General features: G+C 43.8%; 6 protein-coding genes across 6 annotated transcripts; 2 read left to right on the top strand and 4 right to left on the bottom strand. All coding sequences in view use genetic code 12, as the record gives it.

Annotated features, from left to right (window-relative positions):
* Window positions 1-629: 629 nt before the first annotated feature.
* YBL053 (Ybl053p) lies at window positions 630-4,280 on the top strand (the record flags this gene model as incomplete). The annotated part of the gene is made up of 1 exon (XM_001483905.1): window positions 630-4,280. The coding sequence occupies one exon, from the start codon at window positions 630-632 to the stop codon at window positions 4,278-4,280; it is 3,651 nt and encodes a 1,216-aa protein (XP_001483955.2).
* Window positions 4,281-4,312: 32 nt separating this feature from the next.
* Window positions 4,313-5,839, bottom strand: PGUG_03335 (uncharacterized protein; the record flags this gene model as incomplete). The annotated part of the gene is made up of 1 exon (XM_001483904.1): window positions 4,313-5,839. One exon carries the CDS (start codon window positions 5,837-5,839, stop codon window positions 4,313-4,315), a length of 1,527 nt encoding a protein of 508 aa, XP_001483954.2.
* Window positions 5,840-6,508: 669 nt separating this feature from the next.
* Window positions 6,509-8,272, bottom strand: PGUG_03334 (uncharacterized protein; the record flags this gene model as incomplete). The annotated part of the gene is made up of 1 exon (XM_001483903.1): window positions 6,509-8,272. The coding sequence occupies one exon, from the start codon at window positions 8,270-8,272 to the stop codon at window positions 6,509-6,511; it is 1,764 nt and encodes a 587-aa protein (XP_001483953.2).
* Window positions 8,273-8,351: 79 nt separating this feature from the next.
* Window positions 8,352-10,943, bottom strand: ZCF20 (Zcf20p; the record flags this gene model as incomplete). Its single annotated transcript, XM_001483902.1, has 1 exon — window positions 8,352-10,943. The coding sequence occupies one exon, from the start codon at window positions 10,941-10,943 to the stop codon at window positions 8,352-8,354; it is 2,592 nt and encodes an 863-aa protein (XP_001483952.2).
* A 158-nt stretch (window positions 10,944-11,101) lies between these two features.
* On the top strand, window positions 11,102-11,422 carry SMD3 (mRNA splicing protein; the record flags this gene model as incomplete). Its single annotated transcript, XM_001483901.1, has 1 exon — window positions 11,102-11,422. The coding sequence occupies one exon, from the start codon at window positions 11,102-11,104 to the stop codon at window positions 11,420-11,422; it is 321 nt and encodes a 106-aa protein (XP_001483951.1).
* Window positions 11,423-11,630: 208 nt separating this feature from the next.
* GLR1 (glutathione-disulfide reductase) lies at window positions 11,631-13,247 on the bottom strand (the record flags this gene model as incomplete). The annotated part of the gene is made up of 1 exon (XM_001483900.1): window positions 11,631-13,247. The coding sequence occupies one exon, from the start codon at window positions 13,245-13,247 to the stop codon at window positions 11,631-11,633; it is 1,617 nt and encodes a 538-aa protein (XP_001483950.2).
* Between the last annotated feature and the right edge of the window lie 3,384 nt (window positions 13,248-16,631).

Here is a 16,631-nt window from a genome sequence, read left to right as displayed (position 1 = left end):
TGAAAAGTTTGGGATGTGATTGGATCAGAATGAGCGCAATGATCACACGGACGGATACGAAATAAACAATCCCAATTAAAGGTGCAGAACAATAACGATATATGCAGCGTAAGTAATGGAAACACACCCAGAAAAAACCCCAAGACCAAGTTGGCGGTGTTTGGGTGTGCGCCCGGAGAGGAAATCGTGGGGGAGGAGAAAAGTTGGGCAACCGGAGTACCCACCGAGACTGCGGAATTACGAAAGGAAAAAAGGGACCCCAACAGGAAGGACAAGAGGTTGAAAGAGGCTGAAAGAGGTGGAAAAATGCAGTTTTGGGAAATGAGTGGCGGAAGTTTCCTTCAACTCCGCATTGCCCCCACAGTTGCCATGGCTGCTGGTAATAATTGTTTGGATTGCGTCTGCACCACGGCTATATTCCCCACAGCGCGGCCACAGACCTGTGTGGACGATAAGTTGTGGTTTAGACACGAGTGTGCGATAGAAACGGAAGGGACAACATACACCACTGGCGCGCACTAGGGTAGTCGCTAGTGCGACAGTGCGATGCTCACTCTATACACTCTCTACGCTATATTATATACACTCCTCTTCCCTCTCTACACCTCTTCATTTTCAGACTACGCGTCATGTCTGACTTCGACTCGTATGCCGCCGATTCAGAGCTAGAAGACTTTGTGGTAGACGACGAGCCTCCTGTGGACAACCTGAACAACCCACAAAATCCTCAAGATGAATCTAACGAAGCGTCCGAAACTCGCGACAGAATTCGTGATCTCACCACCGCACTTCAGCCCAATGAAACTCCTACTCAAAAACTCCTAAAAGCCCATATTTCGGTATTGGTGACAGCATTGGGTGGCCCTGACCACGTGGGTAGTTTGAAAGATTCGTCTTCTGAGTATAAACTTGGCCACGACGCCTTGGCATGCCTCAAAGATATCAAACGATGGATAAAATCAGTAGACGAGATCGGTCACAAGTACGACGTGGCGTTGGCTTGTGCTGACTGTGGGTTGGTGGAAAATGACCTTACTGTCATGTTGTGCCAATGGGACTCGCAACAAAAGCACCTGAACACATCCAAAAGAACCACTGAAAAAATCATGCTTTCGGCATTGGAAATCTTGGTGCTATTGACCTGGCCCGTGGAAATGTCATCAGAAATGTCTGAGAATCAGCAGCTCAATTTTGTGGCTGTTCGCAAGTCGCAATTGGTCTACAAGAAACATATTCTTTCCTATAATAATGGCCAGACTTTCAAAGCAGTTCTCCGTCTTGCTCTTCCAACCATTTCCAAAGACACCAGCGACCGCGAGCCCCGCGATAATGCCATTTTAGGCTTGGTGCTTTTCTTCATTCGTAACATGCTCTACATTGAACCACCGTCGTTGTCCACTCTGTCCAAGTTAAGGAAAACAATGATGGAAATCGACAATTTGCCAGCCAACATGCGCTACGACGACGTTTCCATCAATACCGTGCTCTCTTGCTTCAAACGCAATAAGGTCCTCTTGTTCTTGCTAACAATGTGTGGCTCGTTGGGCCTGGATTTTGACCGTGAAACCTTTGCGCCGTGCTGCCTTGAATGCATCTTTCTCATAGTACGCGGGGTAGAGGCTCGTGATCTTGTCGACAACGTCCGTCCTGTTCCTGAAACTAACGATGCTAATGGTAACAATTTGCCCACCCTCAGTTCCACGTCCGACATGGCGCTTCAAGACCTCTTGAAAGAGGAAAAGCGCCGTAAAAAAGTTCAATCTCAAAACATCTCCACACGCCATGGCCGGTTTGGCACTCTACTTTCTCTTCAAGGTGAAAATAGCTCCTACGTGGTATCTGGACAGGAAGCATTGTCAAGTGCTAATCAAACTTTTGCGCAACTTGACAAGTCAAAGAAATGGAACGATAGAAAGCATTTCAAATACGACTCCGATGCGTTTGTCAATACGACACCAAATTTCATTACGTCTACCACTATACTGCTTCTAAAGGAGTTTATAAACGAATTTCTTGTCGGAGGTTGTTTCAACTCGTTGATGTCTAGTGTGGGGTGGATATTCTCTGGCGCACTGGATCTTTCATACATAAACGAGTACGAAAAAGCATCATATTTTTTGACTACAGCATGGTTTTTTGCCTATAAAAGGGCCCGAATAGAGATTCTCAAAAACAGAATTCTCAACGAGAACGAGGATACGTTGGATTACGGCTCCGTAGCGGCAGGATTAAGTGAAGTCAACTTTGTGCTCATTATCGGTTATGTTCGTGAGTCCTTCGAAAGACATTACTGGGACTCTCTCCATGTGGCGATGATATGCTTTAGGGAAATGTTGCTCATATCAAATTCTGTTTTCGAGTCAAAGCACAAGGATACTAATTCGGAGCAAGATGAGGAGGATCGAGATATGGCAGAGGGAATCATTCGTAAATTGTTTTCTTTGGAACAATTTGTCAACTTGATCACTCATATTCCACAGTCAGCTTCCAAGCATTCACCAGAGTATTTGAGTGTTTGTGTTTCTGTTGTCTACATTCTTTTGAAATCATTCGAGAATTTTTCAAAGGAAGACATCAAGTTATATGTTCAGTCAAAGCGTAAGCAAAGGAGAAACGCAAAGAATTTCAAAAATGTGGATTCTCTAGAGTTGAAAGATATTATAGAAGGATCTGACGAGGAGATCGATGAAGAAACAGTTAAACAAGTGTCTCGTGAAAGAAAGTTCGACTTCAACAAAACTGAAATGAAGTTTTTTCAATCATCTATAGTCACAGCACACATCGACTTTTTGTCTCGCTATGAAGACCTCACCCACGAGCAGATCAAGCAATGTTTGGTGTACTTCCACCGCTTGTTTATTGTCCGAAAGGACTACCTGGGCCTCTTCCGTTTAGACTTTCTTCATGTTTTGAACTCTTTAAGGGACTTTTTACCACGCAAGTCTAATATCAGAAATCATGTCGAAGAGTTCACATTTCATTTTATGAAGCGATTCAAAAATCTTTTCCGTCGTTTCCCAAATCCAGTGGAACTTTTGTTTCCACGGATGGAAGATGAGTCACTCAGGACTTATTTGTCCTTGGGAGAAGTTGTTGAGAAACCCATCAAGAAAGCCAAGGAGCGTGAAATTCGTTATGCCAAGGAGCTTGAATTCACTCGTTCGAACTTTTCAGAGGATGAAAAGTATAAGATTCTAGTCTCGGCGATATACTTTGAAGACAACGAGAAGTTTCTCTCCTGGCTTATTGAAGAGTTGTCTCGAATTGTAGAAATTGCAGAGAAGGATTCTGAAGCATCAACAATTAAGCTTCAAGTTCAAGGTGAATACGAACCACTAGTTCTCGAAAACGCAACCGTTCGATTCTTGTTGGAAAATGTTGGCTTTGTTGTACCGGAATCTTCTTCTGACGAGTGTACCTGTACCGTTGGCACATCAGAATTGACTCAAAGTCTTGAGTACATCAAAAAATGGTTAAGTGTTCAACCTGTGGCATTTGATGAAGATAAGGATGCGTCGCATTACCTTCGCGTACGAGATGACGCCAATGATGGTGAGTTCAATATTGGCTATGACGAAAATGAAGACGAGATTGCGTTCGAGACAGCCCCAACAAACAGATACAGAGAGGATTTGGAAGCTCTTGATAATTTGGAAGAGTTGGAAGCAAGGATTTCCAGTCTGAATGGGGTGAAGGGTGTGGCCAGGAAAAAGCGTAGACCTAAAGGTAAGATACTGGACACAAAGCATAGGTCAAAACCTTCCAGTACACATCGCAAACCAAGGAATTTGGGAGTTCATTCTGACGACGAAGAAGATAAGCCTCTAAAATCAGGAGAATATGTTCATGATTCTGACGATGAATCAGACAACGAAGATGCTAGAGCGTTTTTCGAAAGGGAAGAAAAATTGCGTCGCATGCTTACTGAGTCGGGTGGTATCGTCAACCCGCAGCAATTGGAAGAGTTTAAGAGGGCCTGGGGAAAGATAGTTGGCGGAGAAGCCGTGGACAATGTTCTCAGCACACTAGGTCTACAAACGGGTGCGAGTCAAAGTTCACTTCCGCTTGCCTCTCAATCCCAAGTTGATTCTCAACCTCAAATTGATTCACAACCTCAAATTGATTCAGAATTGCAGTCGCAATCGCTCTCCCAAGTTGTTGAAGATGGTCCCTCGGTGGAAAGCACACAAGAAAGCAGCAGCGAGGAGTTTTTGAGTGCGGACGAAGAGCTTCCCGCCAGAAAGAAGAGAAGAGTTATCGACGATAGCGACGAAGAATGACGTATCTATTCATATTCATAAATAATTTTGCATTAGGCGTCCACGCAGTGGTCTCCGCCTTCAGCGCTCATGGACGTTCTGATACTCATGAAGGAGCTAATGAACATTACGCTGAACCCAAACAAGGCACATGCTATGCTGGGCACAACCTTTTTCCATATGAAACTTTTACGTTCTTTTGGGGTGGCTGTCTTGAAGTCAAACTCGATCCAAGAAAGACGAAGGTAGCACATTGGAGGAATGATATAAGCCATAAGTGAAGCAGACGTAGCACCTATCAATTCCAAGATTATTCCAAGATTGCAGGTGAAAAGCGAAACCGCCATGGATGAGAATACTAAAAATGTAGTAATGAAAAAATGCTGTTTTGACGAGAGTTCAAGGTGGGCAGTGCTGCCGTCTTCAGAGCCTCTGCTGGCCAAAATAATATCTTTGAGAACATCACGGACGACAAAAAGCTCCAAAGGAAAGGTTGTGAGCATATTGAGCCCGAAACAGAAGCGAGCAACGTTGATCCAATTATCGTCACTTTTGAAGTTGTTCAAGAGATTTCCCTTGGTATTGTCGCCAAAGTTAAGAAGACCATTCACGGCCATGACCAAACAGCATATCATGGAGATGCCACAAGCAATGTGAGTGAGTTTGGAAAACCTATCGACGGTAGCATTTCTTAGTGAGTTGTAGATAAAAACTGTGTTATGGTGGCACACAAGAGCAAAGGAGATCACCGAGATTCCTTGGAATATGTTATAGTTGACTGTCCATTCTGCCTTTGTAAGAGGAGCTCGAAGCGACTTATCGACAAACGGTCCTCTGATGAGAGTCAACAATACGATGATGAGCATTCCCACAAGAGCAAATCCTGACGCCTTTGCAAGCTTGGATATGTCTCTGTTGAGCGAAAGTGGGTAAGAAATGCACGTTGTGAACACTATGATGATGGTATTTCTGGCAAATAGCCAGCCAATGGGTGATTTAAGAATGGTTTCCAGAGTGAATGCCTTGAGAACATGCGGTATTGTGTCGCCTATAATGACACAGAACGCCATACAACCCCCGTATGCAAAGGAACTGATCGAAAAAAGTAACAAAACCCGACCCCAACGGCCGAAACAGTAATGAACTGTGTCCTGATAAGACCTGGTATTGGACTTCTGAGCATTGATTACAATGAGCCGAAGTGTCCAATCGATGAGCACCGTCAAGAGCGCCAACACGATGAGTCCGCCTATAAGTCCGCTGTTTTTAAATGCAAATGCCTGGCCAATTATGCCTGCTCCCAAAATGGAGTTGGCCATATTCATAAATGCCATTTTCATCGACGACTTGCCCTCATTTTCCGTTATGTTGTAGTTCATGAGCTCCGGCTCCGACTCCAAATCCTCGATCTCTAGACTTTGGAACTCATTTCCGATTTCGTCGGCAATTTCAAATGAATCCAGATTTCGACGAAATGAAAAATCTGGTGCATGGGCCTGATCTGGAGCTTCTGGTTCAGTGCTGGTCACCAGTTCACCATTGTGGGTCGGCGGGAGCGGTGTGTACGTGTGCTTTGACATGGAAAAGACCGGATGTCATGAAAGGTCACCAAAGGGTCTGTTACTTGATATCGAAGGGTTCGCGACAGTTAGGTATTGTCGCTGACGTAAGATTCTGCTATTGCTTACCGAGAAATGCCCCAGATTTTCATCTCATCGCATCAGCTACCTCATCCATCGACATGGCTGGCCCCAGAGATGCACGAGTAAACCCATGGAAAAACAGAAAGGAGTCCAAGTCGCGCGAGATCTCGCGGCTGTTGACCCACAGAGCGCATTTGCGTAAGAAATACTTCAAAATGATCGAAAAAGAGGACCCCGGTTCCGCTCCGGTTGACGGACGCAAATCTGAAAATTCGTCTTTTGAAGCAAAGGACAAGCCAAAACTCAACTTTGCCGAGCGTTCCAAGATCGCCAAGGAGCGCAAAGAGCGCCAACGAAAGGAGAAGTTGCAGAATATTCGGGAGCAGCGAGAAAATGCAGAGAAGAAAAAGAAAGATCGTGAAGCCCAAAAGGCGGTTTTAGCCCAAAAGACCCGCACGGGACAACCATTAATGGGTCCTAGAATCAACAGTTTGTTGGACAAGATCAAGGAAAGCAGAAAAAATTAAGAAAGTTAAGCTTTTCTCATTTACATTTTAGTCCATTTTACGAGCATTCTCGCACTCTATTAGCATATATACATGTACATTACAGCGTCCAATTGCGGAAAAGCATCACCCAGTCGTAGATCCAGAGCGAGCTCCGTCTCTTTTGGAACTGAAACCAACATTTGGCCGACGCCATAATCCAGTTTAATGAAAATGTCGAGTAGGTTTTTTTGAGATTTTCAACCTGCTCGTCGTAAACGCACCGGGCGCAATAGTTGGCGAGGATCAAAAAGGTTCTTTCGGGCCCCAATGGGTTGTTCAAGTTCTCGTCAAGCGCTCTGGTGAGGTCATTGGTCTTGAGAATCAAAAGTATAATTCGAGGCATGGTACTTAAAATGTCCATTAAATCTTCAAGTACTCCATCTTCTTCCTGGATTCGACGCTGGATATTAGTGACTTCGTCGTGGCTCCTTTGGGAAACCACAGAGTTGCTGAGAGCGGTTTCTGGATCGCGACCAGTTATAGCAGCGAGAAAAATCTTGAACCGCTGATCTCCTCTGATTCCAGCAATCTTGTCGGCGTATTTTTTCATTTCCTCGACATTGTTGTCGATCACAGAAAGCCAGAAATGGGAGTAGTCTCGCTTCATTTGCAATGGAATCTGGCGGTATAAGCCATGGTCATACAAAATGATCTCGAAATTGTGGCCATTTGACTTGTGATCAAGGGCCCTAATGGCCAAATTTCCTCCATGTGGGTCACAGTGGAGTCCCACATTGGGCGTGAAAATCATGTCGCTGAAAATATGTGAAAGACAAGACGATACCTCGGCAGTGCTGATTTTATGCTGTTCCATGTACTTCAAGTCGTCGAGACGAGCACCTGAAACACATTCCATTACTAGAATACGCTTGTGTGCGGTGACAATCCGAGGAATACGAAGTGCGGTTTTCTGTTTGTAGTCCTTGAAATAATTGGCTGTTCTTTCAGCGTTTTCTGCTTCGTTCTCGAAATTCAACTCTACGAAAATCAGGTTCCGAAGCTCATCTCCAAGCCAGGTCAATGGATATTCCGGGAAAACTTTCCGCATAAGCTCAAACACACGAGTGGTCAAGTAAACATCAAGAGGCACAAATTCAGCAAGAGACGGATGTTGTACTTTCACGGCAACCTGCTCGCCTGTTTCACGAAGTCGGGCTAAATGTACCTGGGCCAACGAAGCTACTCCAATTGGTTCTGGATTGAATTCGCTGAATAGATCATTCACAGATACTCCAAGATCCAGCAAAAACATGCTGTTGATTTCCTCCATAGACAGCTGAGGGCATTTGTCTTGCAATGGGATCATGGTATCTGTCCATTCTCGTGGAAGAAGGTAGGTGAGTGCGGTGATATGTTGTCCCAACTTGATGTAGATTCCACCATTTCTCTCTAGAGCACGCAAAGTTATGGTAGCGGCGTCCTTGTGTGTCTTTGCAAGCGCCTTGTTGCGGTCCTGTGGAGTATCGTATTCCTTGGAAAGAGTGTTTTTGTATAATCTGAAACATCGGAAAGTTGCCTCGGCAACAACCCCGACTCTTTTGGCTGTGAGAATGGTATGTTTGGTATTTTCGTACACTGAGTCTGAGGTTAGCAATCCAACAGTGAGACCAGCGGTGCCTCCAACGAGAAAAAGCCGCTTATAAGTCCATTTTGATCTTTTTTCATTTGAATTATGCGATTGAAAATGTTCAAAATTTATCTGGGAATTCCGGTTTTCAACCTTTGGTTGTCCGCGAGTAGTATGTGACTGGTACCGAAGAAACAAATTTGTGCACAGAGTCCTCCACCGGAAGGGGTTCCTCAAAACTGTAGTTCGTATCATTAGCAAGCCCGTGAAAATCACCAACCTGAATCTTGCTGAGACTGACGCGCTGGATGCAGGACGGCTCGTATAGGGTACTTCACATGAACGAAAGCTGGGGAAGAATGTCTAGATCAAAGTGTTCAAAGTTGGACCAGTCGATATCTTCTGCTGGTGTGTATGACCCAACAGGGGTGAGGGCAGGAAAAATGGGTGGTGTGAGTGGCTTAGGCAGATTCAAGTAGGAGCCGAGATTTTTAACTCCTCTGGAAAAATTACTATGGTCAATTGGACAGATTTTGGTGGTTTCTGACTTTTTGGATATCAGTTCGGTTTCCAAGTTGCATATCCCGGAAATTGGACATGATCCATGGGGTCCTTTGGGATCTGGTTTTGGCTGTGTCGGATCGCCCAGCAACACCGGACAAGATACTGGATGCATTCCAGGAACCCGAGCATGTAACGTAGCGTAGCCCTCAGGCGACAACATTTTTGTGGTTCGAACGTAGGACTGGAAAAAGTCCCATATTTTGGTGTATCTTTTGTATTTGCAATAGTCTGCTGGATCGCACGATGTTAAGGTCTGAATAACTTTGGCAGTTTCTTTTGTAATTCTTGTGACGGAGTCTTGGTCTTTGTTTTCGAGCCGTATGATGGTGCCAATGTTGAACTGGATGACGTAGGGAAGAATTTCCGATGTTAAATAGACAACGAAAATACCATTACCAGTTCTGATGCATTTGGCGAGATGTTGCAAACACTCGACGGCATTTTGAACAATGCCAATTTCTGCAAATTCAGTTACTTTGTAGTTGGTACACTCTTCTCCTTGCAAGATATTGATGTAGTTGAGATAGTAGCGAAGAAACAGGATGATGGTGCAATATTCAAAACGACGACAAAAGTCGAGTTTATGAAGTCTTTCGTCCTCCAAGAGAGCGGTGCACTCGTTGATCAAGCCAAAGATGTTGGCTGTTGTAACAAAATACTTGTTGGAGTTGTCAAACGTGGTTCCATAGAGACACGAAGTTATTCGACAGATGAGAATATTGGCTGCAAACGAGAACCCCAAACCATCGGGCGTGGATATTCGGTCGGGATCGTTCAGGATCTTATCCCAAATCATGTTGAACAATTGCGACTGTTGCTTGTGGCCCGGTTTGGAGAAAAGTATCAGCAATGCTTGAAGATTGAACATGCGAACGGTTTCGCTCCAAAGAAGTCCAAAGTTTGAGCGGAAAGCATTCACGGCGGTTTCTGGAATGTGTGGTTTCTGGGCATGTATGTGTTTTGGGTTGGTCCACAACGGCAATTCTCCTTCGCAAATGAGCTCCAGAACCAGTATGTTGAATACCGATTGAAACTCAGTTTGTAGGTGGTTGAAGCGTGGACAAAACTGGAAAAACATCCGGTTCAAGAGTGCCAAGCAGCATGAATAAAATGGAAATGCATGGTGAAGCGGATCATAAGAACTCTCGGCAACGGGAGTGTGGATATATTCCAAAGTTTTCAGAATCAAAGTGCAGAAAACTACCCTGCTGTGACCGTTTGAGTGGGTGAGAACTCGATTGGAAAACACTTGTTTGTAGCTGTTGACAGCTTGGATTTCGGCTGATCGATTTTGTTGAACTTGCAGTCGAAAATGCTCAAGTACTTCTTCCACCATTATGCCCATCATGCAAAGGTATACGAGCAGAAACCTGAAAAAATGGTACCTAGCACCGTCGTCTTCTCCACTCGGAACGTCGTTGATTTTGAGCTGAATCCCATACGACCCTTCGCCGTAAAGTCCACGAACTCGAGTCTCATACAACGACAAGAGATCTCGACTCACAGACGAATACGAGCCGTCAAAGTAGTAGTCAAGAATGAACGTGAGCTGGGCACAGGTAAGCTTTTCGTCGGGAAGCGAAAGACTCAATATCTTTTGCCAAACATGTTGCGTTCGTTTCAAGAGTTCAATCGATTCGTAGTAATATTCCGGCAATTCAAGATCTGGTTCCGACTTTGGAGACTCTTGCTTTTTGGTAGATCCGGATCTGCTATCTTCTCCGGTTCTATTATGACTTCGTTCTTGATTTTGTTCTTCTTTCCTGTTTTCTTCTTGACTTTCTTTTCGGTTTTCTTCTCGAACACTCGAAACAGCTTCGCGACCTTGCTTGTACTGGTGGTACGCCCTTTGGATCGAGCTGACCTTGAACCACAAATCGGTCAATTTAGGGTCTAAATTAATCACATTTTCCCAGCAGAATAGGTGGAGAGGTTCGCTGTTGGTATGGGTTTTGAGGGTATAAGAAAAGTCCGTGTCGAATTCAATGGTATCAGGCTCTCGATTCATGTTCCTGAGCTTCTGGAGAACCGTTATCTGCTCGCTATCTGACTCCATCGACTTCAATTTGCTGGAATAAACCTGTCTCAACACATTGACTTCTCGTCGCAACTTGTCAATTTCGATCCTCTGGCGTTCTATCACCCCATTATTTTCTTCCACATGGTGTTTGGCGCTTGTTTTCTCGGCCACAACTTCGGCTGTTCCCGTCAGCCAAGGAGGATCTACAAATTCACAAAGATGACCAACGCCATTTTTGACACAGCCACCACACGCCGGACGGTCCTTGTCACATTTTACTTTTCTCCGCTTGCACTGGAGACACGAGAGAGGCGCTCTTTTGCGTCGCTTCGCCTCAGTCATTAAAATAAGCTAAAGTTAGCAGAGTATTGCAACAGAGTATTGCAGCAGATTACTGCTTATTTATCAGTGGTCAGGTGATTCTGGTCACGTGCCGCACCTGCCCGCTACGATTCTCATCACTTCCAGATGCACTTTTTGGCATCTTGCGAACACCACTGATGTCAGCAGGAATTCCCGTCAAGCTTCTCAATGAAGCCCAGGGCCACGTTGTATCGTTGGAACTTGTCACTGGAGACACATACCGAGGCAAGCTCCTTGAAAATGAAGATAACATGAATCTTTCACTTTACGATGTAGTAGTCACCAAGGGCCGCACCGGAGCCACCACTCATATGAACCAAGTTTTTGTGCGTGGATCCATGATACGATACATTTCTGTGCCGGAAATCTTGCGAAATGCGCCCATGTTCTTTATGAAGCCAGGAGACAAACCCAAGCCGCCTGTTCGTGGCCCCCCACCAAAACGAGCACGGCATTGAAAAGTAGGAGAAAAGGAGAAAAGAAACAGTGTACGATAGAAGCAGGAAGTAGCAGGCAGATAGACGATCAGAAATAGCAAAGAATGAAAATAGTAATGAAATGAGCAGAAAAAAGTGTAATGACAGCAAGATAGCAGAAGAATGAAGATGATAGCAAATGATAATATCAATAGCAATAGCAAATAATAAGTAACCGCCTCTATTCTCTCTAGGTCATCGTCACCAACTCCTCGGCAGCGGTGGGGTGGATGGCTACGCAATTGTCAAAGTCAGCCTTGGTGGCTCCCATTTTAATAGCCACTCCAAATCCTTGTAAAATTTCAGAACTGGCATCTCCCACAAGATGGAGTCCCACCACCTTTTCGTCTTTACCCGCACAAACAATCTTGTACACCGTGGGATCCTTGTGATCTTGGTCCATCATGGCATAGTACATCGAAGTGAATTTGGATTGGTAAACCTTAATATTTTCCTTACCATATTTCTTCTCTGCGTCCTTGGAAGACAATCCAATCGAACCAGCTTCAGGATGTGAAAAGATCACAGAAGGAATATTCTCATAATCCAATTTGGCATGGGCAAATTCTGGTTTACCAGAAAACAAACGGTTGCTCAATCTACGGCCCGCAGCAATAGCCACTGGAGTCAATTCCACTTTTCCAACCACATCTCCCAACGAAAATATCTTGGGATTGGATGTTTGCTGGTACTCGTCTGCCACCACCTGGCCCTTTTCGTTGGTTTTTACACCGACAATGTCCAAACCAATATCGACCAAAGATTTTCTTCCGATGGTCCACAACACTTCTTCTGCCTCGAGGGAGGTTCCGTTGCCCAAATACACTTTCTTGAGTCCGTTTTCGAGCTTTTCAATCTTGGAAACACTGCCGCTTTGTTTGATCATATTGATACCCAATTTGTTAACGTAGTGGTCAGTGATAGTATTTTGAATAACTTCGTCAAAAGCTCTCAAAACGGTGTCTCCACGAATCACCATCGACGTTTGAGTGCCCAAAGCCAGGAAAAACCCCGAAAACTCCACACCAATGTATCCGGCACCCACAATAGCCACCGATTTGGGCTGTTTTTTCAACTCGAAAAACCCATCGGAAGTTATACCCAATTCGCTTCCCTCAACATTTGGAGGAACAATAGGAGCACCGCCCGTAGCAATCAAGACATTGTCAGCAGAAAAAGTCAATTTTTCATTCTTGGTGACTTTTTTCGATAAAAATTCGTGGTCCTCAGAAACCGTCACTTCGACATCACCATTGGAATTGATAAACCTAGCAAAACCAAACAAAAAGTCCACGCCCTCCTTGATCAAGTTGCGCTCGTAGATCCCATTCAAACGACGAACATAAGCGTCTCTTTTTTCCTTGAATTCACTCCAAGCAAATTCACCATACGAAGTCTCTCCCCCACCAGGTAAACAATAAGCACCCAATTGGCTCTTTCTATGAGCATTATCGGCAGCATACCACATCACCTTCTTGGGTACACACCCCACGTTGACACAGGTGCCCCCCAACTTGTTAAATTGAGCCTCCACCAACAACACTTTTTTACCATAAGAAGCAGCACGGCGAGCCGAAGCCACACCTCCCGAACCGCCACCAATTACCAAGTAGTCGTAATGTTTCTCTGAAGCAGTAGGAGCCATTGTGGATAGTTGTTTGTTGATCGCGTCTAGTCTTTTGATCGAAGTACGAAGAAGACCAGAGGGTCGAAACATTAAGTTTGATTTAGTCAGCGGGCTTGAGTTGCGTGGTGTACTGGGCTGAAATGGTGGGGGGCTAACCTCAGAACCACAGAGCAGCTCCATTAGATGATTGTTGTTATGCACGTGACTCACATTGCCGGGTAACGCCCTGAATTTAGGAAGTTTACGAGTTCAAGTTTACAAATATTAAATATAAAGTTATAAACAACAGAGCTAGGATATTGATTGATACATAAAACAAGTCAATTGGATCCGATACCCTAGGATAAGTACTATACTACCGTAAAATACTACAGTATAGAGTAGATCATAGCTCATAACACCAAAAGGATATCATCACGTAATCAGCTAATTCAACAGACGAATGGATTTCGATTGGGATCATAATGAACAGTTCTGGCTTCGTTGTGGTTTCGTAAGCTTGTGTATTTGTGGTTTTGTGGTTTTGGTTTTGGTTTGGATGGTTTTGGTTGGTTGGTTGGTTTAGTTCACTTTCGGTGAATGGCTGCAAATTCATGATTTGGTGAATACGTTGGATGCAAAAAAGTGGGATTGTTAGTTCAATTACAGGTCGGGGGTTGAGTGTGGAATGGTGGTAATTTTTATGGTTTGGTTCATATTTGCGATATTTGCATAATCTGAAAAAATGGAAAAGTGAGAAGAGTTTGTGAGAATGAGAAAAATTTAACTAATTCAAAACTGAGAATCACAAGATAGATTTGGTGGTCATTTCGCTTCTTTTTACGAAGAACACGAACTACATACTCTTGCATTCTTTCTCCTCCGAATTATTCTCCGACATTTTTCGCAGCCATTTAAAAAACCTTTCTAGCCAGTTCCAATTGCCATTGACAAGCAAAAGAAGGGATATTACCTCCCTTTTCAAGTTGAGTTAATAACCCTATAAAATTTTTGTCTCAACTTCTTGGATATTTGGGAAATTCAAAAAGCGGATAACTTGGTCTGGTTATGCTATTCTTAAGCCAATAAATCAATATATCAGTAATTGGTTTCCTGGCTACTAATCTTAGTTGATTCTGCATTCAACAAGTCAAGAAAGGGCATACGGGCTGAAAAGATCAATATTAAATTGATCCGATCAAATGCTTCATTCTAGCCAATTTTTCTTTCAAGCAAAAAAAGTAAACCTTCCTTTTCTAAGTGCCTGATTAACTGAAATCACCAGGATCAATATCCAGGCTAACGTAGTGGGCAATTTCAAAAGATTGCCAGAAACTCATTTTTTTGCACTCATTTCTTATGCATTACTTCTATGATGTTTCAGTATCTACGCAAAGGCTCGGTAACAGCGCATAAATGTTCGGAATTCACCGATTTAGCAAAAAAGAACTTGATTCTGACATTCAGCACGATCAGCAAAAAAGCCAAGTCTGACGTAAATGCACTTCATTTTCGACCTTCCCTGCTTATTCGCATATCCAAAAATAAGTCTGCATTTACGCACGCTCGAAATTTCAAATCATCATGTCGAATGTTGTCATGTGGCTTAGATTGGACATTGCCGCTTACTTAGACGGCATAAGTATGCAAGGCAACCCCTGCCGAAATGCCAAGTTTGAATGGTAAATGCGCTCGTAACCACAGTTCTGTTACATTGTTGTAGAGGTGCATCAATATGATGATGCTGCATGTGTACGCAAATTTTCAATTCGATGCATACGTATTGTATTATTGGCGGCGTGTAGCTGCAGTTTTGTTGATGTAATCCGCATTACACGCAGTGAAATACGAAAATATTGGGGACCCAAAATTCGGAGACTGATATTTTTTTCCGAGTCGAGTAATACGACTGAATACTTTAATCGAATAATTTGCCTTTTTCAAAATGTCGAAACCACACATTGCAAACCACGACATCATTGTTCAACCCTATTAGTCGATTTACACAATCATGGGTGCATCAACTTTAACGCATTAGACTGCCAATAGCTTACTTCAGCTAGACGGTATGTTGGCGTCATTCGAAGTACATGGCAGATAATCTAAAATGCATGCGTTCGCAACCTACATGCAAGAGCCAAGGCGTTTTCAATAGTTGTCAGGCATTGCTCGGCTGCAACAACTGCATTCGTAAACCACGGACCTGCACCGGGATCTGATCACATCATCTATCCCGCATTGCATTGCATAGTATAGTCATGGGCGTTTGAACCATGCAACTGAACTGCAAAGATGACGCGATTAATCGACGAATTCATCAATAGAGCTCAATTGAGCCACTGAATATACTCCCGGGTGCTAGCAACTTATTGCCTCGGAACGTGATACAAAGTATATTGTTGTACAATGCAGGACTAAGCCGTTATTTTCATGCACGTAAGATCCAGATCAGGCTTCGCACGTCAAATAGATAAGAATAAGCGATGCGACTTTTAAACTACTGTAGATGTTGGGGCACAGGCTATGTATGTTGATACTGAAAGACTATCTTAAAGTCACTATGTGTATGGTGACCTTACGTGGCTGTGTGTAGAGGTAATCTAAAAAAAGTCTTTTGGCATCCTGTATATTGCTACCCCAAAAAAATTTAACGTGCTGCGTAATATGCATGTTATATGCAAGAGTTTTGATGCATTGAAAGTCGGACTGCAGCTAAGCAGCAATGGTGAGAATTTAATTTTCATTTGTGGAGAAGAATATGCGCCAACACCGGGTGCAGCAGAGAGATGTGAAGTGTTCGGGAGAAAATGGTGTATAAATTGGCGGCATAAGGTCCTAGATTACAGCAGCAACTTGCTGTTAGCTGCACGTCCACTGCTACATGACATAGCTGCAACGTTCTCCAACATCCATCTGCATGAAACTCCCAATTCAGAGATAGAGGCGGGGGCCCCGTGCCGCATATGTTATCCAAAATTCTATGCATGAAGTAAAGCAAGAACTGCATTGTTGGCGGCGAGTAGCTGCATTTCTGCTCATGCAATCCGCATTACTCTGAGTGAAATATGAAAATGGTCAGCCAAATTTGCTTTTGAAGACAGATACTAATTTTCGTGTAGAATGAGTAACATAAAAGGAGGATTAAGCAATAGAGGTCAAAGATTAAGGAAAAGTGAGGAGAGCAAGAATTGAACAGAAAAATTTTATTATTTCAATCATTTTCAAATGGATTGACTTTGAGTGTCGAAAAATTGCTCTACGTGAACAACTTCGGTGCATTGTTCAGCCCAATTAGTCAGATTTTACATTCATGCTTGCAGCGTCATCCAGTTTCACGCATTACTCGGCCCGTTCCGTTAATCTCGGCGTACATGACAGTTAACCTAAAATACAACGCTCGCAATCTAGAATGGAAAATTCAAGGCGGTTCGATGGAGGTCAGGCATTGCTCGGCTGCAACAGCTACTTCTACTGCGCTCACAACGTCGAGCCTGCACGGGGCTCCAATCACCACCACCCCGCATTGCATTGCATAGTTTAGTCATGAACTACAAAGCCATGCAACAGATATTTGCTGCTCGAAAA

The sequence above is a fragment of the Meyerozyma guilliermondii genome, genomic scaffold (assembly GCF_000149425.1).
Source record: "Meyerozyma guilliermondii ATCC 6260 scaffold_4 genomic scaffold, whole genome shotgun sequence".
Classification (NCBI taxonomy): domain Eukaryota; kingdom Fungi; phylum Ascomycota; class Pichiomycetes; order Serinales; family Debaryomycetaceae; genus Meyerozyma; species Meyerozyma guilliermondii.
Note: the sequence above shows the minus strand (reverse complement) of the source record. Positions and strands in the feature narration are given on the sequence as shown.